This window comes from Acromyrmex echinatior, chromosome 12 (genome assembly GCF_024713525.1).
Source record: "Acromyrmex echinatior isolate Ae372 chromosome 12, ASM2471352v2, whole genome shotgun sequence".
Lineage (NCBI taxonomy): Eukaryota > Metazoa > Arthropoda > Insecta > Hymenoptera > Formicidae > Acromyrmex > Acromyrmex echinatior.
Window position 1 is genome coordinate 3,472,858 of NC_141863.1, and position 24,323 is coordinate 3,497,180.

Consider the following 24,323-nt stretch of genomic DNA (forward strand, 5'->3'; position numbering starts at 1 on the left):
AGATTCAATCTCAACGGATGAATTCACCATGAAACGTTGCGATTCACCACATAAGCGTTTTCGTACGGCCTTCTTGTAATCCTGGTCCATGCTATTTTCTCGCATTTACTCGCATTTCCTTCCTCATACATTTTTCTCTCCTTCGATTCATGCTTCACACATTTGCTTCTTGCTTGATACAACACTTTATTTTGCATTACTTTTTCCACTGCTTTTCATCTAAGAATTTTTTGCCATTCGCTGAATAAACTATTGTTTAACAAAACTGCAGGTTTTTCTATTTTTATAGATCTATCTTTTCCCGATTGTTATACTTTTAGCATATTATGTCACGCTAGAAAAATGGCGCGTATAAATGACGTTAGAAGATTTTCAACTTTGAGTTAAATAGTAGATGCAGTGTACTAAATCGGCCGATGTTCATTGATGCTCCTAAGCTCAGTTATTACTGAAACTACTGTAATCAATGCTAATACGGGGCCGGTCGTCGGTACTAAGAATTAACAATTTCCGCTAACCTAAGGCTTACAGTGCTAACTTTACGCGCGATGCAACCAACGCCGTAGTAAATCAATATAAAATCGTAAATATTAATCCCTTCTCTCTTTTTCTTCCCGCATAAAAAGCAGTAATATGTGGAAGAAGCTATTTATTGCGATAATTATTTACGATGCGGACGCCCACGTGACTTAGGGAGAGCATGATTAAATTGTGTATTGCAATAATTAAAACCGCGAAGTATAATGTACGATAATGGTGTACCGCATTCTTTCAGATACTACAAAAACAAAATTACTCTATCGGCGTCAGTTTTAATTGCACACACAATCTAAGAAATAAAAGTAGTTAGTAGATAATAAACTAATTACGATACATACATACGTATAATATTGCGACGTATATTACATTAATTGTACAAATATTAAAGTTACTAATTTTTTTATTTTCAGCAAAATACTATCATTTATTATGTAGTTTTCTTGTTTGGAAAGATCACTACATCCATTATATTCGCGTGTGTAACCATTCCATCCTTCCACTCAAGCTTATTTTATATCTCGGTACGTCAAAACGTGTCATTATTAAATACATATAGCGTGCAGATTCTTACAGTGTTAAAACAAGTCTAAAACTGCCCTTAATACTAATAAGAAGCAAACAGTAACATGTATGTTAGCCATTAACAAAAAAAAACAGACTATTATAACATGGCGCAAATTCTTTCTCCGACATTCGTTTAAGAAATTTTGTGCATAAATAACAAAATATCTAAATATAAGAAAAAGTTTGTGGATTTCAGATTATATCGACCCGCATTTCTCGCCGTTTAATGCGCGGCTGAATGATTATGCCGCTCGTTTGCTTTATACTCTACCGGACTGTCCAATTGCTTACTCGGTAAAGTTGCTGTTTAAAGACCACGTATAATCTCCTCTCCATCGTCGAGAAGCTAAATGGAATCCGTGGACAGGCGACACCAACGGTATCCCCTGTCCACAACCGCGAACGTCGTTCCGCTCGAAGACATCGGCGTCTAACGACGTGCTTGCTTAGCTACCAAGACAAATGGTACACCCTACATACATTTGTATATTTCGCGATGTTTGTACACTCGGTAAACAACCGAAGCATAAATTGCAGCGACGCAGTGCGTATTGTTTCGTGAACATATGCTGGAGATGTATTTAGGTATGTTTCATTGCTTAATTTCTTTATAAAAAAAAAAAGTAGAGATCAAAGTTCGTTACAAATATGATTTTTTTCATTAAATAAAAATATACTCATTGTAATTAACTCTTGATTGATAAAATAAATCGTGATAAGAAATATTCAGATCATGAAAGTGGATTCTAGAAGTGGCAATCTAAATGCAATGTCTTAAATTGTCCAATCTTAATTTGATAATCTTTCTTGTATTAAGTGTAATAAATATCATTTTTATATGCAAATAATATCTGCAAAATATTAATATTCAAAACCATATATATGTAATATGTAAATGTTTGTAAAGATCTTCAGTATATTAGGCATGGGGAAGGAGGAGAGAATTTATAAACTCGCTAAGCCAAAATGGTGTGAACCGGACATATCTATTTTTATAGATAGCGCGCTTTCTCTTTCTCTCTTTCTCTCATAATATTATTTTAAAATGTTCACGGTGCCACCTTGTAAAATCTTTTACAACATTTCGCACAGGTATAGTTCGCCGACAAGCAGAAATGGGATTTGCTTCATCGACTGTAGATATTCAAACTTTAACCAAATCGTTCAAAAAGTCCTCACTAAAAGCATCCCAGAGAACATTGAGACGTTTTATAAGACATCATAAAGACTTCCTAAAATTCATGAGACATTTTTCGAAAACATTAGAATGACGTCTTCAAGATGTCTTATGCGTCTATTTATGACATTCTAAAGACATTATCTTTAAGACATCTTACAGACTTTTATGATGTTTTACAGATTTACCTTTATGACGTCTTACAGACATTATTCTTAAGACTCGCTTCGGACATTTGTCTAAAAAATAAAAATAAAAATTACTGATACGCGTTGACAAGAGGAAGTATACAAAACAGAAATTGGAATTACCTGATAAATCTGTATGTGAATGTAATTATATTTAATACAAATTTTCAATAACGATTAATAATTGTGATAGATAATAGATCGTTATTGAAAATATATACTAAGTATGATTTTACATTGTAAATTCTCAAGTATACATATAAATTTTCATACAAATAAATTTCTGAAGATAAAGAGAACTTGATATATTTTAGAACATTCTGTATTGTAAGCATGCATCCAAATAAAAATAAAAATAAAAGTAAAACTTTATAAATGAAATGACTTAAAAAATGGCAATACAGGTAAGATTTTGAGAAATGTCTAATAGTATTTTTAAATGTAAATCTTAAATACATTTTTCATTTGTATAAAGTGCGCATAGCTTACAAGAAAACTTAAAACAATTATAAACTAAAACTGAAATAATAATATTACAACTATTATAAGCTGTGTCGATTAGATAATGATACTGCTGACATCATTATCCACTTAACAATTGTTAAAACTTAAAAAAGTTAAAAAAAAAACAAAGAAATAGCAAATGTCATCCATAGGAAAAAAAGCAACAATTACCTACGTATGATAAAAAAAAAAATGAAATTAATCGATCAATATATTTCTAGCTTTTATTCTATATCTAGCGTTAATTATTTAGAACATTGCAGTATACGAAACGTGACGTACAAATGCATACGCATATTTGACGTCGCGTTGTGTTATACTATTTATGTCTTAATTAACACGTGCAATATATTTTATTGAATAAATTCGTCTTTGTGTTTTACATATATTATTTATTAAAATGGATCTACAACGGTATTTGTTTTCGATTGCATTAGTTTTATTAATGACAACACGTATCCATAGCCAAATGCGACCAATAAAAATCGGTAAGGAATGATCATTTTTTAAAAATTATTATAATAAATTTTTAAAAACGTATCACTCATGCGTAAAAATATTGTATATGTTTAAAAGAATTATTTAATGACAGAATTGACGAAGACTGAAATTTCTATGATAATCTACTCAATTGGTAATACGTAAATGTAAAAAGTATTTTAAACCAAATCAGTATTTGCAAAGACTCACTTTTTTCAATTATATTGTAAAAAATTGTTTATAACAAATATTTTTCACAACATTACATAATTTTAAGTTACATAACAATATTCTTCAAAAATTAACATAATGTCATGGCTTATTTCGAGTTATAATTAAATTAATTTAAAATTAATATAATTAACAAACGTTTCGACTTACAAAGCCTTCTTCAGTGCTACAACGCAGAGATGCAATCTTAAATTGTATTTAATGAATAAAGAATAACGGATACAATGAAAATTTAAAAACCATAAATGGTGAAGTGTCATAGTTTAAAAAAATTAATCTACTGTTGACTGTAGTATCTAAATGTTCCTATCTTTTCATCTGGCGGGATACTTATTGACGTTCGAATTTTTTTATATTTTTATATTCTTTTATATATTTTTTACGTTTGTTAATTATATTAATTTTAAATTAATTTAATTATAGTTCGAAATAAGCCATGACATTGTGTTAATTTTTAAGAAAATATACAAACATTTTTTACTCTATTTTAATGTTCCTCAAATTTTTATTTTCACATGAATAAAAAACTGTTTAATTATTGAGTTGTCGGAAAAGTCACGATGCATTTTTCAGCTCAAAATTTATACATATATACAATATCTTCTCTTAAAAATAAACGCAATTTAAATTTTAAAAAAGCGTTTTAAAGTATAAAGTTTATTTTCAAAAGCTTATATATTTTTTAAGTTTATGCGAGTTTGGTAATTTTTACAGAAGAAAAAAATAAATACCAGCTGAAAAAAATAAAAAAATTTCTTTTCACTTTGTAGATCTGTAACATGCCTAAAAAAAATTTGAGAACAATTTCGACTATCTATCGTAAAAACTTGCAGCTTTCCCTGCAAAATCATTTTTTTAAAATATTCCTACGATTCTTTATTACTGAATAATCGCGAATTAAATAAATATTTTGAATTTAATTGCTTATAACCTCCATTAAGAAACATCTTGACGTAACTATTAAAACAGATTCTTAAAGCTGAAACATTGCTCTATCGAATGGTATAATTGAATGTAGGATATATATAAATTTGAATTAAAAATGTAACAAAAATACGTCATGACTTTTCCGACAATCCAATACATTAACTTCAAGCAAAGATATATTAATTTAAAGTGCAATAGACTTGTGAATACCAGTTCAGAAAATTTCGAAACAAATACCAATTAAGATTAATATAATATTCCATTTGGGAGAACAGTCACATACATATTAAATTTAAATAACAAAAAATATATAAATTATTAATTATTTTCTTCTTTTTTATACCGAATTATGTTATATGTCATTAAAAAACGATATGTAACAACATTGTGTCGATTCATAATTAAAATAAAACGAAAAAGACATGTTTAATATAAAAGAAGGTATCAATACAAAGAAAGTACAAAAACAATATAATATATTATAGTAAGTAAAAAATATTTATAATAAAATAATTTTTAATTAAAGTTCATTAGTAATAAATTTTGCGCGTGATAATATCAGTATATAATCATAAAGTCACCCAAGAGAAATATTTTTAATGACATTCACATGCTTGTTATTTATTGTTAATCCGATACGCGTAATTAATAAAATAAAAAACTAATAAACTAGTAAGTAAATTAATAAACTCGTATGTATCAACTAATATTAATTATTAAAGTAAATACATGTAATAATTATTAACAGATATAATAAGCAAATTAATTGTGATATATAAATCTTTTTACTTTAATTAATCATCAGATAAATTTATTAATAATTCAGCACGTTCATATATTAGGTGTTGGAATTAATTCGTAGCGTTTTACAAGTGATGGGAAGTACTTTCATTAATGTATTTTTTAATGCTCATGTGAAATAAATAACATTCTTTCATTAAAAACGCTACGAATTAATTCCAACACCTAATATATTTATTCTTTACAACAAATATGCATATACATATATCAATTTTTTAATTAATTTTTCATTGATTAATATATTTTTAGGAGCAATTTTTCACAAAGGCGAAGAACATCTTCAATCTGTATTCTCAAGAGCAATCTCTGACACAAAAAATGAAAACCATGAACTCGTATTTGAACTTGTAGCAGTCATTAAGTACATCGAAGGCAATACCGACAGCTTTATGACTGCTATAGCTGGTAAGTACGTGGTGAAATCAATTATTCCGAGTGATTATTCCATAATGTTGATATGTATTTTTTATAATAATTATAAATCTATTTTCCTACATAACATACTTATTCTAATCCTAAGAAATTTAAAAACTTTTTAAACTATCTCTACAATTATATAATGTACATATTGTAATGTAAGTAAGATGTTATCAAATTAAATAAAGTAAAATTAGCATCCATCTTCAACTTTTGAAAAAATTAACGGTATACCTTTATACGGTCTGACCCAAATGACTTCTCAATAATCTTGATGTTCATAATTTTTTAATGATAATATGGAGCGAAAAAAATCAATGATCTTGAACTTCTTAAAGGTCAAAGTCAACATCGAGATCAATGAAAAATTATTTGGGGCGAACTATGTAAAGGTAAACATTTACTAAATTAACTTTCTATAGCGTAGAAATGTGCAAACAAAAAAATTCAAAGTGTGTATACATGTGCAAACGATAAGCAATCAAATGATGTATAGAAAATTAATTTTATCAAAAATTGGGACCCAACTTCAGACGGGTATCAAATTAAAGTATGTTTATAACTGAAAAAGGAACAAGAGATTTATTCTTTTTTAAGATTTTTTTTATATAAATATGCGAGGAAATTGGAAAAAACAGATTTATGAAGAAGGATTTTTATTACATAATTATTCTAATTTTAAACATATTTGTTGATTTACTTATTCGATATAGTATTATTTTCTAATAGCTTGTGAACTTCTTGAGGAAGGGGTGGCAGCCATTTTCGGGCCTTCCAGTCGGTATACTAGTGGCATAGTTGCGAGTATTGCTGCGAGATTTGATATTCCGCATATAGAGTATGTTTGGCGAGAAAGCAAAGAAAAGCAAAATCGGAAGAAAGCTTCATCATTAATGACCATAAACATATCCCCTGCCAGTGAACAAGTTAGCCAGGTTAGTCAGTTATTCGCAATTTAAAAGAATCATTTTGTATCTAAATATGTAGGTTTAAGATATGTACACTATGATAACTTGGACATGTTTAACAGTGCAAGTAATAATTTAATTTACTTTTATGGTGATTTTTAGATACATATTTAGTTAATTAATCAAAGTTAAATCGTTTTTATAACACGTTAAACATTCGAAATACAATTATTATATTTGTAATATATTTTCAATCAACAAAACTGTACAGGCTATCGCCGATATCATTAATTCAATGAACTGGCGAAAATTCGCAGCGATTTACGAAACTGATGAAGGACTGTCTCGTCTTCAGAAAATTTTGATTCTAAAAGGAGACGAGAACGATCCGATTATACATACAGCATGGAAGCTTGACGAAGGACCGGATTATCGCTCAATGCTTAAACAGATACGCTATTTGCCAATGCAGAATATAATTATCGATGTTAAACCGGAAAATATTATGAAAGTGCTCCATCAGGCAGAGGAAGTCAGTTTACTGTCAGATTATTCCGACTTCGTAATTACATATTTGGTACTGTATTTTAAATATACTGTATATAAAATAACATGATAAGCGTTTCAAAAGCGTATTTTAGGTATTATAAAGTCAAAAAGCTTGATAATTAAAAAAATTATAAGTTAAACTTTTAAAAATTACATTTAAAGAAAATTAAATAGAATAGGAAAAGCATAATATTATTCTTCTTGTGCATCTCCGATTGCTAGAAAACAAATAGTTTTTGAAATAATTATTCCGTTAAATCGTAGGATTCATCCATTTTATCTATTATCGAGATGCTAAATGGTACTTTTAATATCACTGGACTGAGCATAAGAGAGAATGATGACATAGAAGGAATTGATTCGGTATTTATTTAACAATCCCCCTTAATTATCAGCAATAAGCATAATATAATATATTATAATATAATCTCATAATATAATATAATATAATATAATATATTATGAGATTATAATATAATCTCAAAAGTTTATATTCTCTTATTATATTTATATGTACAATTCTTAAGTACTTGCGTCAGATCTACACCGGATCTATAAATTAATGAGTGCGAACAAATCGCTCGAATATTTGTAAACAGTCAGTGCCTCGATAGTGAAAAATTATAACAAAAAAAGACTATTACTTATTACAAATATCAACGAGTAAACGTCTACGAAAGACTAAAATATTTCTGCAATTTTTTGTTGCACAAGCACTTAAGAAAAGAAAGTATTTATTTATTCTAGCAGACAGATTAACGTCTATTTAATGTTTTCACATTTCATATTGAATTAAGTGATACAAATATTTTATATTAAAAATTCAAAATAAAAAATTATATAAAATAACTACTTGAACTAATTTGCGATTTTGATATAGTTAGATTCAGCGGTCCTCTATGACGCAGTATTTTTGTTGCATACAGCATTAGAGACTTTAAATGCAAGAAATATTGAAAATGAAGTAGATATGTCCATTGATCCTATACCACTTTCTTGTACTAATAGTACTAGAAAGTATCAAGTAGGATCTTATATTACTAGTATTATGCGAGAGGTAAGGAGAAGGTCTTTTTTTATCATTTCTTATATAATAAAAAAATGACAATTTGACTTTAAGCCTTAAGACATATAATATTATGAAAAAAGTAATTTAATTAATAACGACTTTCTTACATTTTTATATACACTTACATAAAAAAATAAACTTTCCAAAGTTAATTAATAAATTAAGTTAATTTAATTAATATTAAATCTATTAAATGTGACTGACATAATAACTTTACTACTTTAACACAACTGTATTTAAATAATGAACATTCGCGAAAAAAATATTTAAAAATTAATATCAAATCTTCATTATTTACTTTTAACGCAAGAAAATAAATGTTTACTTTCAATGTACAAAAATTTTTCTTACACAGATATCAAAAAGAGGAAAAATAACAGGTATTATATACATTGATGAATATGGCCGTAGACGAGATTTTAATGTAAAAATCTTGAACTTTCGACAATCAAGTATGATACAAACGGGTTATTGGGATACATTTAATGGTATACATATCAAACAGATGAAGAAGGTGAAAGATATCTATATATACGGAAGATTCATAGAAGAGAAGATATTCAAGATAAGCGTACACAAAGTTCGTAGTACTATTTTACATATTAATTATAGATGTCTGCCTAGCTGATCTCTCCATTTAATCAAATTAATGAATAAATTATATAATAATGCGCTATTTATGCGCTTTCATATTAATATAGTTTTATCTTTCGCGCTACATCTCTTCTGCACCTCTCTTGGATAATTAAAAAAAATTCTCTTTATGCATAATTAGATAGTGTAATTTTGCAATTTTAAACGACTTAGGGATGAATATATCTGTTTGCAAGAGGGAAATACCTTAAGGAATACAGCGCAAAAATTGAAACTATTTGAATATGGAAATGCATAAATAGCGCATAAATCCTGTGTATTTAATTTTCCAAATCGATTGTTATTAACACATGAGGGCTGATTGACAGCCTACTCAGCTCCCCCTACAAAAAATTTTTTTTAGCTAAATGATATGAGCGCAAAAAATTTTTTGAGAGTACATAAATAGCAAATCATTAAATTAATTTATTAAGATTTGAGAGCGCCAGCTAGGCAGACGTTAATTATAGTCCTGACATAGAAATATATGATGTTAGAGCCATTGAATATTAGAATTATATCTTGTAAATTCATTTTGTAATTCATAAATTACAAGAGAGGATTTAAAGTTACATTACGTATATAGTTTGAGAAAGATATTCAGTATATAATAAGTATAGATAAAAAATAAGTATAAAAAAAGAACAAATTGAACAGAAAATGATATTGTATTTAATAATATTACTTTAATGATGCTTCAATATATGATTTCTCTTAATTAGTACAAAAACAGAAATATCGTGTACCACTAATGATAGCATTAGTGGTATACATAATAGCGAACGAGACCATGAAGTTACATATAATTGCTCTACAAATAACTCTTAGTTCTCTCTTAGCTCTTCTTTTTATTTATTGTAGTCATAATTCACTAAGTATAAATTATACAAATATTTTTGGAGATATGAAAGATGTAGTAACTTCCTCTGATTCAGAGTAGACCCTACATTATGGAAGTAATCGATGGTTCAACGCGAGGAGTACTAATTGGTCAAAAACGCTATGAAGGTTATTGCATCGATCTGATTAATCTTATCGCAAATTTTCTACGCTTTAAAGGGATAGTATTCCAACTCGTAACTGATAGACCTAGCAGTTATGATCCACAAACAAAAACTTGGAATGGTCTAATCAGGAGCATTCTGGATCATGTAAGTAAAACATCCTGTATTTTACAGAGGAAAAAAAATGATTTGTTAAAATATCTAAAAATTTTGCTAGATACAAAATTGAAAAATAATTTCATTGGATTATCAAAATAATTATAGAAGACTTAAGTTGATTTCTGGAATATTAAAATATTTCACAGCATTACTAATCATGCTTGAATTTACTACATATTTAATTACTTTGATAGTCCCGATAAAATTATTTTCAGATTTGCATGTAATTAAATTTTTTAATATTTCTACAAAATTGTATTTTCCGTGCAGGAATTTTTGCTTAAAGAAAAATATGTTCTTAATATATTTCTACCGCCTCATTTTGGCGACAAATTAAAGTAAAAAAATGTTCTTTTAAAAAGAAAGAAAAGATAGAAGAGAAACATGTAAATCAATTGAGATTGTTTTCATATTACAATTAAATTAATAGTAATATTTTTTTAATAATCCACTTTTTATTTAAAAATCAAGTTAATTGTTTATCACTTTCATTTCATTAGTTTTTTCTAGTTATTGTGATAACAAAAATTAAGAGTTTACACTACTTTTCAGTAATTTGTTATTTATGATCTATTTCTTAAAAATTTTAGGAAGCCGATCTTGCTGTATCCGATTTAACGATAACATCTCTCCGCATGACCGTTGTGGATTTTAGTTTGCCTTTCATGACCACAGGTAATACAATATCCCTAGAGAAATAATAAAATATTATAAATTAAACGTGTTAAGATATTGTAATAAATAAATAATTAAATTTTAGACTATATTAATGGCAGTATTCCAATTTTGTTTTAAATTAGGTTACAGCATTGTGTTTAGCAAACCGGAAAAGCAAACGTCATCTTTTTTCCCAGTCTTAGTGCCTTTCTCTAAAGAAGTATGGCTCTCCATGGCTATTGCTTGTCTTGTCGTATCGATAATGTTATTTCTTCAGGCAAGGTAAGATTTTTTTTAAAGACAACATAATTAATAATTTTGAATGTAATAAATATGTCATAAAAATTATCCTTCTTAAATTAATAGAGGAAGGTCGCCAATATCACCGACATATCACTTTGTTTTTAGATAATATTTCTTAAATAAAAATTAAAAATAAAATTTAAAAAATATAAGTATAAACTAAAAAGTATCTTCTATCAAAAATTATAAGCAGTTGTTATAATACTTTGCTATTTTGCTATAATTATTTTTTCGTAAAATAAGCAAAAATGAACTTCTGACAAAATGGACTCCAAAACCGACACACTAAACAGTATGTGCTACGTATTCCTATTCTTTTTCTTTTACAGGAATTATTTGTATAAAGTATCTACAAGTGAATGTATATAAAGATTTTTCGGCTTCACAAGTCGATTTAAAGTCAATTGATTTTTGAGATCGTTTGATTTGATATCTATTAGATTTTTTGTTGATTTTTGCAAGAAGATCGATATTTTATCCATATAGTGTTGATAAAACATCGATCTTATTAATGCAGCGTAAAATGCCGATGTTCGAAAATCAATAGAAAATGGCGATATCAAATCAAACGATCTGAAAAAGCAATCGATATCGATTTGATTTCGACTTATGAACCAAGGTTTCCAGAATTTTTCACTTCGTTATAAAACATTTTTAGTGAATTATAATTTCTTTATGCTGTTCTGCAAACTGCAAATATGTAACGCAATGGTTTTTCAAGGGGTTTTCCATACATGCACGATAACTTCAGCTACAGTACAACTATTTGATACTATAAAGCAACATTGTAAAAATTAAGCTTGTTAAGATTAGATCATTGTCTGTTTTAGACAAGTGTGGCGGTTTATGCTACACTCTAATTTTATATTCAAAATAGTATTATGAAAAAACTAAGAGAGAAAAAATAATATAAAATGATTTATAAAACAGTAAGCATTTAAAACGTAATATTATCAATAGTCACTGTTATTGAAATTATGCAATATGCAAAAGATCGTAAGAATTTTATTTTGCATTTGTAGAATTCGTTTTTAGCTGACTTGATATAGAAACAAGCTACAAACATATGAATTATGAGTTATTTTTGTACTTTAATTAGCTAAATAGATCAGAATTTATTAGTATTAATAAAGTGCAATAGTTAGTTTCTGAGAAATAAGGGGGTATCATTTTAGAAGACTTACATCAGTCAGCGACTTTCCTCTAAATCCGACTAAAATTAGTAAAGTGAAGATAATCGTTAAAAAAAATGTGACTTGCATTTCAAAAATTTAAATTCTTTCTTAAGAATGGCACCTGAGTGGAATAATTCGCATCATCTATACAATACTGATTCCGAAGAACTCAAAAAAAATTTTAACTTCAAAAACTCGTTCTACTTAATTATTGCTTCTTTTGTGCAACGAGGTTCAAACATACTACTCAAGTAAGTTTTAATATGATATCATTACATTATAATTAACAAATATATAAACATATATATTTTAAATATTGAAGAAATTATTTTTTTAACCAAAAGTTAAATGTTTTAAATTATTATATAGTATTTTTATATAAATAAAATCACTTTCATTGTAGAATATCATCCCTGCGCATGCTTGCGAGCATATGGTGGTTCTTTACTTTGATCATGTACAGCTTATATACAGCGAATCTAGCCGCCTTTCTCACTGTGGACAAAATAGGTATACCTGTTAAAGGAATTGAGGACCTGGCTAGACAGACAAAAATTAAATATGGTATACTAAAGGGTGGCGCAACAGCATCATTCTTCCAAGTACATTAGCAGTTTATTTATGATCATATTTAGCTCAATACGAAAAACTTACATATATTCGATATTATTCAATTATAGAATTCGACTTATTCAACGTACAAACAAATGTGGAATACAATGGTGAATTCTAAGCCAAGCGTATTCACATCAAGTTATAAGGAAGGTAATTCCAAAATTGAACATACACCTCTAAGTAAGATACATGTAAAAAAATACATGAAAAACTTTCTTTCTTCAAAAAGAGTTATATTATTCGAAAAAACAAATTTTTTCTTTTAAATTCTATTTTTCAAATACATTAACTTTCTGTTACAATATGTTCCAGGCATCAATCGAGTTATCCATGGCAAACGACGATATGCCTTTATCATGGAAAGTGATAGTAGTGAATATCATATAGAGCGCGAATGCGACTTAATCAAAATAGGCAGCGTGATCGAAAGCAGAGAATACGGCATTGCTATGCCACGCAGTAATATTATAACTTCACTACAATACCAATATTTTTCCATTTCTTTATCTTTATATTAGGTGTTGGAATTAATTCGTAGCGTTTTTTAATGAAAGAATGTTATTTATTTCATATGAGCATTAAAAAATACATTAATGAAAGTACTTCCCATCACTTGTAAAACGCTACGAATTAATTCCAACACCTAATATAAACCATTTTTCTTGCATCTCTTCTACAGATTCTCCATACGGAATACATATTAACCGTGCGATCTTGAAGCTTAAAGAGAGAGGTTTACTGCGCAAACTCAAAAAAAAATGGTGGCAAGAAAGAGGAGGAGGTTTGTGCAAAAAAGATGAAATTAATGCAAACACACACGAATTAGGAATGACAGGCCTCGGAGGTGTATTCTTCGTTCTAATATGTGGTTGCAGCGCTTCGTTCTTTATCGCAATTTGCGAATTTCTATGGAATATATTTAAAGTCGCTGTGACAGAAAAGGTAAATCTCTACTTTATCATATTCATTGTTAATTTTGGGATAAATATTATAAATAAAGTAAATTAATTTTGTTTTTTTTTTTAATGAAGAAAAGGAAAGCACTAAAAAATTTAATGTTCGATATAAGATTTCTTTCTTTTTATCTAAATTAAATTGTTTCACAATTTAATTTAGATAAAAAGAAAGAAATTAAATTGTGAAATAAATGCACAATACGAGAATTTTAACTATACGTATTATATGTTAACCTTAAATTTAATAAGTTAGTTACATAGCCATTATTGCGATATATTATAAAGAGAAACTTAATTATCATCTTTTATACAGATCACGCCGTGGGAAGTGCTAGTTGCCGAGTTGAAATTCACTATAAACATCTTCGCAATTAGGAAACCCGTTAAAATTATCAAGAGGAGCAAGAGCAACATAAATTCCAAGGAGGGTGGACTTGACAGAGCTGCATCTACGACTTAATCTATCGTTGCTTTTTTTAAATATATTTTTTTAAATATATTAATGTATTTGATAAATTCGATAAAAACTATGATAAAAACAAGTGTGTATATAACGATCATGAAATGAATTAATTATTGCCAAAAGCAATTAAGTTTAATCACAAATTATTTTAAATAATATAAGGACACCTACATTGAAAGCATTAATTTAGCATTAAATAAATATTCATACATATATAAATAGATAATGTATATAGATGTTTGTAAAGATGTGTATTAAGCAGGGGTTGATGTATACACTAAGCTAAACGACTGTGTGTCAGTCATCTCTGTGTGTATACCTCTCTTCTGTAATATTATTTTAAAATGTTAATCATCTTGTACAACAGTTAACATAAGTGTAGTTCGCCAAGAAGCAAAAATCGGATTTGCTTCATCAACTGTAGATATTTAGACTTCAACCGAGTTGATCAAGAGATCCTTATTAAAAGTATGCATGCTTAAAATTTAACAAAAATAATTTTATGACATTAATAGTCATTTATAAGTAAAGTACGACATAGATTAAAAGTATTTTGTATTGTTAGAATGTATTTAAATAAAACTTTTTTTTTAATAGGTAAAGAATACTTGATATATTTTAAAACTCCTGTATTGTAAGAATTAATTTAAATAAAAAAATAAAAATAAAACTTGATAAATAAAATAATGGTAATTATTTAGAATACCTCCGCCTCACCTCAAATCTTAATAAAAATACACTTATTTGACATGTTTTCATTAAACGAAAGAATCTGCCAAAAAAAAACGTAATGGTCGGCCTCGTAAATTGAGTTTTTAAGAGTTAAAGTTGGAGACTTTAGACTCTAAAATCTTCAACTGTAACTCTTAAACATTCGATTCACGAGGCCAACCGCCGCATTTTTTGCCAGATTTTTATTAAAATTTGAAGTAGGCGAGGTGGGGGGAGGGGGAGAGGATATTCTAAATAATTATCAAATAAGTTTAAAAATGATAATATATTCGAGATACATAAGATTTTGAGATTTGCTTAATAGTATTTTTAAGTAAATTCTAAATACATCTTTCATTTATGTAAACTCTCCGCGTAGTTTACTGTCGGACTTAAAATAATTATAAACTGAAACTAAAACAATAATATCACAACTAAACTGCATGGATTGGATAATGATGCTGCTATCATTATCCATTTAACAATTGTTAAAACTTAAAAAAGCTAAAAAAAAACGAAGAATTAACATATGTTATCCAAAGGGAAAAAAGCAGGGATTACCTACGTATGATAAAAAAATCTGAAATCAATATGTCTTATACATTTAGCTCTCATACGTTAATTATTTAGAGTAGATTGCAGTATACGAAGTTTGACGTACAAATGCACACGCATATTTGACATCGCGTATTATATTATTTATTTATGTCTTAATTAACACGCGCAATATATTTTGAATAAATTCGACACTTTGTGTTTTACATATTATTTATTAAAATGGATCCACTACAATGTCTGTTTTCGCTTGTACTACTTTTATTAGTGACAACATGTATCTTTGGTCAGATGCGACCAATAAAAATCGGTAAAGACTGGTCCTATTTTACAAAATTAATAAATTCTAGCTCATGATGTGAAAACATAGCTCATGGTATGAAAAAATTTAATATTCGAAAGAATCATTTAACGATAAAATTAGCAAAGACCGAAATCTCTATGATAATCTACTCTACTAATACTACGTAAATGTAAAAAATATTTTAAACCAAATCAGTATTTGCGAAGACCCACTTCTTCCAACTACATTGTGAAAAATTGTTTATAAAAAATATTTTTCACAATATTATACAATTTTAAGTTATATAATATTATTCCCCAAATTTTTATTTTCACTTGAATAAAAAACTGTTTAATTACATTAATTAATAGTATTAATTTCAAGCAAAGATATATAATTTAAAGTGCGACTTGTGAATACCAGTTCAAAAAATTTCATAACACAAATATCAATTAGGATTAATATAATATTCCATTTGGCGACTGCCACATACATATTAAATTTAAATAAAAACCGATGTATAAATTATTAATTATCTTCTTTTTTATGACGAATTACGTTATTATGTCATTAAAAAACGCTAAGTAACAATGCTATGTCGATTCATAATTAAAACAAAACGGAAAAAATAACTTCACCGTAAAAAAATATATCAATAAAAAGAAAAGTAAAACATAATTATAATAAAATAACTTTTATTAAAAGTTCATTAGTAATGAACTTGCGCGTGATAATATCAGTATGTATTCATAAGTCACGCAAGAAAAATATTTTTAACGATGTTCACGTGCGCTTGATACTTAATGTTGATCCGATAAGCATAATGTAAATTGTAAACTCATGCATAGTTTATTAGCATTATTAAAGTAAATACACGTAATATCTATTTATAGATATTTAATTAGAAAATTAATTATATATTATATAAATCTTTCTACTTTACTAATAATCATCACTAACAAATTTATTGATTAATAATTCAGCACATTTATTTATATTTATTCTTCACAAAAAATGTATACACAATATCAATTTTTTAATTAATTCTTCATTTGTTAATACATTTTTAGGAGCAATTTTTCACAAAGGCGAAGAACATCTTCAATCTGTATTCTCAAGAGCAATCTCTGATACAAAAAATGAAAACCATGAACTTGTATTTGAACTTGTAGCAGTCACTAAGTACATCGAAGGCAATACCGACAGCTTTATGACTGCTATAGCTGGTAAGTACGTGGTGAAATCAATTATTCCGAGTGATTATTCCATAATGTTGATATGTATTTTTTATAATAATTATAAATCTATTTTCCTACATAACATACTTATTCTAATCCTAAGAAATTTAAAAACTTTTTAAACTATCTTTACAATTATATACAATGTACACATTATAATGTTATCAAATTAAAATGTGAAAATTTGGCATCCCCAACTTTTGAAAAAATTAACTTTGTATAGTATAGAAACGTGCAAACGAAAATGTGCATACCTGTGTAAACGATGAGCAATCGAATAATATATACAGTTAATTTTTTCAAAAGTTGGGACCCAACTTCAGACGGGTATCAAATTAAGATATGTTTATATTAGGTCATTTAAAAAGTATCCGCGGTTTTTTATTCAATTTTTGAATGAAAAACCGCGAATACTTTTTAAATGACCCAATAATTGAAAAAGGGATCAAGAGAATCATTCTTTTTTATAGAAATACGGGAGGAAATTGAAAAAAAAAACAGATTTATGAAGAAGTATTTACATTACATAATTATTCTAATTTTAAACATATTTGTTCATTTACTTATTCGACATTGTATTATTTTCTAATAGCTTGTGAACTTCTTGAGGAAGGGGTGGCAGCCATTTTCGGGCCTTCAAGTCGGTATACTAGTGGCATAGTTGCGAGTATTGCTGCGAGATTTGATATTCCGCATATAGAGTATGTTTGGCGAGAAAACAAAGGAAAGGAAAACCAGAAGAAAGCTTCATCATTAATGACCATAAACATATTCCCTGCCAGTGAACAAGTTAGCCAGGTTATTCGCAATTTAAAAGAATTATTTTGTATCTAAATATGTAGGTTTAAGATATGTACACTATGATAACTTGGACATGTTTAACAGTGCAAGTAATAATTCAATTTACTTTTATAGTGATTTTTAAATGCATATTTAGTTAATTAATCAAAGTTAAATCGTTTTTATAACACGTTAAACATTCGAAATACAATTATTGTATTTGTAATATATTTTTAATCAACAAAACTGTACAGGCTATCGTCGATGTTATTAAGTCAATGAACTGGCGAAAATTCGCAGCGATTTATGAAACTGATGAAGGACTGTCACGTCTTCAGAAAACTTTGATTCTAAAAGGAGACAAGAACGATCCGATTATACATACAGCATGGAAGCTTGACGAAGGACCGGATTATCGCTCAATGCTTAAACAGATACGCTATTTGCCAGTGCGCAATATAATTATCGATGTTAAGCCGGAAAATATCATGAAAGTGCTCCATCAGACAAAGGAAGTCGGTTTACTATCAGATTATTCCGACTTCGTAATTACATATTTGGTACTGTATATTAAATATACTGTATATAAAATAACATGATACTTTCAAAAGCGTATTTCATGTATAATAAAGCCAAAAAGATTGATGATTAAAAAAATTACAAGTTAAACTTTTAAAAATTATATTTAAGGAAAATTAAATAGAATAGGTAAAGCATAATATTATACGTTATTCTTGTGTCTCCGATTGCTAGAAAATAAGTTTTTGAAATAATCATTCCGTTAAATCGTAGGATTCATCCATACTACCTATTGTCGAGATGATAAATGATACCTCTAATATCATTGGACTAAGCATAAGAGAGAATAATGACATAAAAGGAATTGATTCGGTATTTATTCAACAATCCTTCTTAATTATCAACAATAATATAATATATGTCCGACAACCATATCGGCACGCAATTATCATTTCTGAAATTAATTCATTTATATGAATATATATAATAGTTCATTTATATGAATATATATAACATTTCAACATTCAGACTGTAGTGGCGCTTCATATTTAAAGTAATAATATAATATATTATAATGTAATCTCAAAAGTTTATATTTATATGTACAATTCTTAAATATTCGCGTCAAACCAGATCTAGACCAAACAAATTAATGAGTACGAAGAAATCGCTCCAATGATTACAAACAGTCAGTTCCATTTAATAGTGAAAAATTATAACAAAAGAAGAATATTAATTATTATAAATATCAACGAGTAAACGTCTACGAAAGACTAAAATATTTCTGCAATTTTTTGTTGCGCAAGCACTTAAAAAAAAAAGCACTTATTTATTCTAACAGATTAACGTATATTTATTGTTTTCACATTTCAGATTAAATTTAGTGACATAGATTTTTTTATATTAAAAATAAAAAATTACATAAAATTAAGTAACTATTTGAACTAATTTACGATTTTGATATAGCTAGATTCAGCGGTCCTCTATGACGCAGTATTTTTGTTGCATACAGCATTAAAGACTCTAAATACAAGAAATATTGAAAATGAAGTAGATATATTCATTGATCCTATACCACTTTCTTGTACTAATACTAGAAAGTATCAAGTAGGACCTAATATTACTAATATTATGCGCGAGGTAAGGAGGAAGTCTTTCTTTATCATTTCTTATACATATAGTAAAAAAATGACAATTTGATTTTAAACCTTAAAATATATTATGAAAAAAGTAATTTAATTAATAATGACTCTCTTATATTTTTATATACACTTGCTTAAAAAAATAAATTCTTCTCTAATAAGTTAATTTAATGCCACATTAAATCTATTAAATCTATTAAATATGGTTGACATAATAACGACGCCAATGTTTACTATCTGAGCACAACTGTATTCAAATAATGAACATTCACGAAAAAAATATTGAAAAATTAATACAAAATCTTTATTATTTACTTTTAACGCAAGAAAATAAATTTTTACTTTCAACGTTCGAAATTTTTTCTTACACAGATATCAAAAAGAGGAAAAATAACAGGCATTATGTACATTGATGAAAACGGTCGTCGACAAGATTTTAATGTAACCATCTTGAACTTTCGACAATTGAATATAAAAGAAACGAGTTATTGGGACTGTAATGGTCTACATGAAACACCGCTTACGTTGGAGGAAGATATATATTTATACAAAAGATTCACAGAAGACAGGATATTGAAGATTAGCGTAACCATAGTTCGTAGTACTATTTAATATATTAATTATAATCCTGACATTAATATTATATGTTGTTAGGCATTAAATATTAGAATTATATCTTATAAATTTATAAATAAATAAAAGAGCTAAGAGAGAGGATACTTGTAGAACAATTATGTGTAACTTGATTGATTTAACTCGTCCGTTAGTATCATTAATTTAGAGAAAGATATTATTTATAATAAGTACAGAAAAGAGCAGATTGAACGGAAAAAAATATCGTGTTTAATAATATTTTAAACTTTACTGCTTCAATACAGATGAGTATGATTTCTCTTAGTTGGTATAAAAACAGAAATATCGTATATCACTAAAAAAAAAAAGTAATAACAAACGAATTAAATCAAGTTATTATTTAATCTAAGTTATAATTATTCTACGAGTATCCTTTTTCTTAGATTTTTCTTTTATTTACTGTAGTCAGAATTCAATAAGTATAAATTATACAAATATTTTTGATTCAGAATGCACCCTATATTATGGAAGTGATCGATGGTTCAACGCGAGGAGTACTAATTGGTCAAAAACGCTATGAAGGTTATTGCATCGATCTGATTAATCTTATCGCAAAATTTCTAGGTTTTAAAAACGTAGTATTCCAACTCGTAACTGATGGATATGGCAGTTATAATTCAGAAACGAGGAAATGGAATGGTCTAATCAGAAGCATTCTGGATTATGTGAGTAAAATCTGATTTTACAGAGAGAAAAAAAATGATTTGTTAAAATATCTAAAAATTTTGCTAGATATAAAACTTAAAAATAATTTCGTTAGATTATCAAAATAATTATGTAGAATTATGTAGAAGGCTTAAGTTAATTTCTAGAATATTAAAACATTTCACAGCATTGCTAATCATGCTTGAGTTTACTGCATATCTAATTACTTTGACGGTCCCGTTAAAATTATTTGCAGATTTGCATCTAACCAAATTTTTGTGTATTTAAACAAAATTGTACTTTCCATGTAGGAACTTTTGCTTAAAGAAAGATATGTTCTTAATAAATTTCTATCGCCTCATTTTGGCGATAAATTAAAGTAAAAAAAAAATTTTCTTTTATGAAAAGACAGAACAGAAAACATGTAAATCAATTGAGTTTGTTTTCGTATTACAATTAAATTAAATATTAATAGCATTTTTTAAAATATAATAATCCACCTTTTATTTAAAATCCACGTTAATTGTTCATTATCTTCATTTTACAAGATTTCCTTACTTATTGTGATAACAAAAAATAATTCAAGTTTGCACTACTTTTCATTAAGTAATCTATTATTTATGATCTAATTCTTAAAAATTTCAGGAAGCCGATTTTGCTATATCCGATTTAACGATAACATCCCATCGCGCGAGCGTTGTGGATTTCAGTTTACCTTTCATGATCTCGGGTAAATATTAATAAAATTATACATTAACTATTAAAAAGAATAATATACAAAAAAATATTACAATATTGTTATAACTCGTTGTATTCATTACTCATAAATTTTAAAGAACCCAAAAATAAATTAAACATGTTAAAATATTGTAAAAATAAATAAATAATTAAATTTTAGACTATATTAATGACAGTATTCCAACTTTATTTTAAATTAGGTTTCAGCATAATAATTAGCAAACCGGAAAAGCAAACGTCATCTTTTTTCCCAGTCTTAATACCTTTCTCTATAGAAGTATGGCTCTCCATGGCTATTGCTTGTCTCGTCGTATCAATAATGTTATTTCTTCAGGCAAGGTAAGATTTTTAGAGACAAAATACTTAATAATTTTGAATGTAATAAATATGTCATAAAAATTATCCTTCTCAAATTAATATCTTCTAAAATTAGTAGAGTGAAGATAACCGTTAAAAAATGTGTCTTGTATTTCATAAATTTAAATTTTTTCTCAAGAATGGCACCTGATAAGTCGAACAATCCGCATCTATGCAATGCTGATCCTGAAAAAAATAATTTCAAAAATTCGTTCTACTTGACTATTGGTTGTTTTATGCAACAAGGTTCAAACATACGGCCCAAGTAAGCTTTAATATAAAATTATTATAATTAATAAACATACATTTTTAATTTTGAAGAAATTATTTTTTTAAGCAAAAGTTAAATGTTTTAAACTATTGTAGTATTTACACATAAATAAAATCACTTTCATTATAGAGCATCATCTCTGCGCATACTTGCAAGTATGTGGTGGTTCTTTACTTTAATTATGTACAGCTCGTATACAGCGAATCAAGCTGCCTTTCTCAATATGGACAAAATATCTGTTAAAGGAATTGAGGATTTGCCCAAACAGACAAAAATTAAATATGGTGCACTAAAGAATGGCGCAACAGCAACATTCTTCCAAGTATATTAGCAGCTAATTATTTATGATCATATTTAGCTCAATATATGAAAATAACTTACAGATATAATTCGATATTATTCAATTGTAGAAGTCGACTTACTTAACGTACAAACAAATATGGATTGCAATGGAGAATTCTAAACCAAGCGTATTCACATCAAGTTATGAAGAAGGTGCCCAATTCCAAAATCGAACATGCACCACCTATGTGAAAAATACATAATAAAACCTTTTTTTTAAAAAGGATTATATTATTCGAAAAAACAAATTTTTTCTTTTGAATTCTGTTTTTCAAATACTCATATTAATTTTACAATACATTCCAGGTATCAACCGAGTTATCCATGGCGAAGGACGATACGCCTTTCTCATGGAAAGTGGCGCTATTGAATATATTACGGAGCGCGAATGCAATCTAATTAAAATAGGCAGCGTATTCGAAAACAGAGGCTATGGCATTGCTATGCCACGTAGTAATATTATAACTTCACTATAATACTAATATTTTTCCATTTCTTTATCTTTATTTAAATCATTTCTCTTGCACCTCTTCTGTAGATTCTGTATACAGAGAAGTTATTGACATTGCAATCCAGGCGTTTAAAGAGGTAGGAGAGCTGGAGACACTCAAAAAAAGGTGGTGGCAAGAAAGAGGAGGAGGTTTGTGCAAAAAAGATGAAATGGAAAATAATGAAAGCACGAATCAATTAGGGATAGCAAGCCTCAAAGGTGTATTCTTCGTTCTAATGTGTGGTTGTAGCGTTTCGTTCTTTATCGCAATTTGCGAATTTCTGTGGAATGTACGTAAAATCGCTGTGACAGAGAAGGTAAATCTTCATTTTATCGTGTTTATTATTAATTTTGGAATAAATACTATAAAAATAAAGTAAATTAATTTTCATTCTGTTAATGACGAAAAGTACTCAAAAATTAATGTTCAATATAAAATTTTTTTTTATGATAAATTAAATTGTGAAACAATGCAATATGCAAATTTTAACTATATATATTATATGCCAACTTTAAATTTAATAAGTTAGTTACTGCATCGCCATCATTGCAATATACTAAAGAGGAATTTAATTATCATCTTTCGTACAGATGACGCCGTGGGAAGTGCTAGTTGCCGAGTTAAAATTCGCCGTAAACGTCTTCGCAATTACGAAACCCGTTAAAATTGCCAAAAGCAGTAACATAAGTTCTAGGAAAGGTGGACTTGACAGCACTTCATCTACGGCTTGATCTATTTGTTGATTCTTTCTTATGTATTGATGTGTTCGGTAAATTCGATGAAAACCATAATAGAAACAAATGTATGTGATGATCATGAAATTAATTAGTTATTGCCAAGGGAATTTAAGTTTAACCACGAATTTTTTTTAATAATAAAAGAACACTTACGTTGAAAGCACTAATTCATTAAACAAATATTTATATGTACTTATATAAATAGGTAATGTATAGATGTTTGTAAAGATGTTTGTAAAGATGTGTACAAATCGATGTATTTACTAATAAACTGAACGACTGTATGAGTCAGTGATCTCTGTGTGTATATCTCTCTTCTGTAATACTATTTAAAAATGTTAATGATCATCTTGTACATATTAATATAAGTACAATTAATATAAGTATAATTCGCCAACAAGCAAAAATCGGATTTGTTTCATCTTTGTAGATATTTCAGACTTCAACCGAGTCGATCAAGAGATCCTTGTTAAAAGCATGCTTAAGATTTAACAAAAATAATTATATGACGTTAATTTTTATTTCTATAAATAAAGCATGATACAGATTAAAAGTAGTTCT

The 24,323-nt window shown here is 27.5% G+C and overlaps 3 protein-coding genes across 5 annotated transcripts in view; 2 read left to right on the forward strand and 1 right to left on the reverse strand.

The window, feature by feature from the left end:
• tyn (trynity) overlaps positions 1 to 24,323 on the reverse strand; it is a 196,376-nt gene that overhangs the window by 92,932 nt on the left and 79,121 nt on the right. The window lies entirely within an intron of this gene.
• On the forward strand, positions 3,188 to 14,925 carry LOC105151998 (glutamate receptor ionotropic, kainate 2-like). The gene is made up of 16 exons (XM_011066007.2): positions 3,188 to 3,461; positions 5,662 to 5,817; positions 6,559 to 6,764; positions 7,009 to 7,314; positions 7,551 to 7,649; positions 8,167 to 8,343; positions 8,711 to 8,935; positions 9,924 to 10,139; positions 10,742 to 10,826; positions 10,952 to 11,090; positions 12,400 to 12,537; positions 12,690 to 12,888; positions 12,967 to 13,051; positions 13,214 to 13,360; positions 13,581 to 13,843; positions 14,171 to 14,925. The coding sequence occupies exons 1-16, from the start codon at positions 3,374 to 3,376 to the stop codon at positions 14,315 to 14,317; spliced, it is 2,676 nt and encodes an 891-aa protein (XP_011064309.2). The 5' UTR covers positions 3,188 to 3,373; the 3' UTR covers positions 14,318 to 14,925.
• LOC105152034 (glutamate receptor ionotropic, kainate 2) lies at positions 15,028 to 24,060 on the forward strand. Of its 2 annotated transcripts, none has more exons than XM_087412154.1 (16): positions 15,028 to 15,896; positions 16,940 to 17,095; positions 17,700 to 17,905; positions 18,142 to 18,447; positions 18,680 to 18,778; positions 19,373 to 19,546; positions 19,921 to 20,142; positions 20,631 to 20,846; positions 21,472 to 21,556; positions 21,765 to 21,903; positions 22,061 to 22,186; positions 22,322 to 22,514; positions 22,603 to 22,687; positions 22,841 to 22,987; positions 23,073 to 23,341; positions 23,616 to 24,060. In XM_087412154.1, exons 1-16 carry the CDS (start codon positions 15,809 to 15,811, stop codon positions 23,754 to 23,756), a joined length of 2,652 nt encoding a protein of 883 aa, XP_087268280.1. In that variant the 5' UTR covers positions 15,028 to 15,808; the 3' UTR covers positions 23,757 to 24,060. The 2 variants fall into 2 exon arrangements, with proteins under 2 accessions (XP_087268280.1, XP_087268281.1); XM_087412155.1 differs by having other exon boundaries at positions 22,841 to 22,984.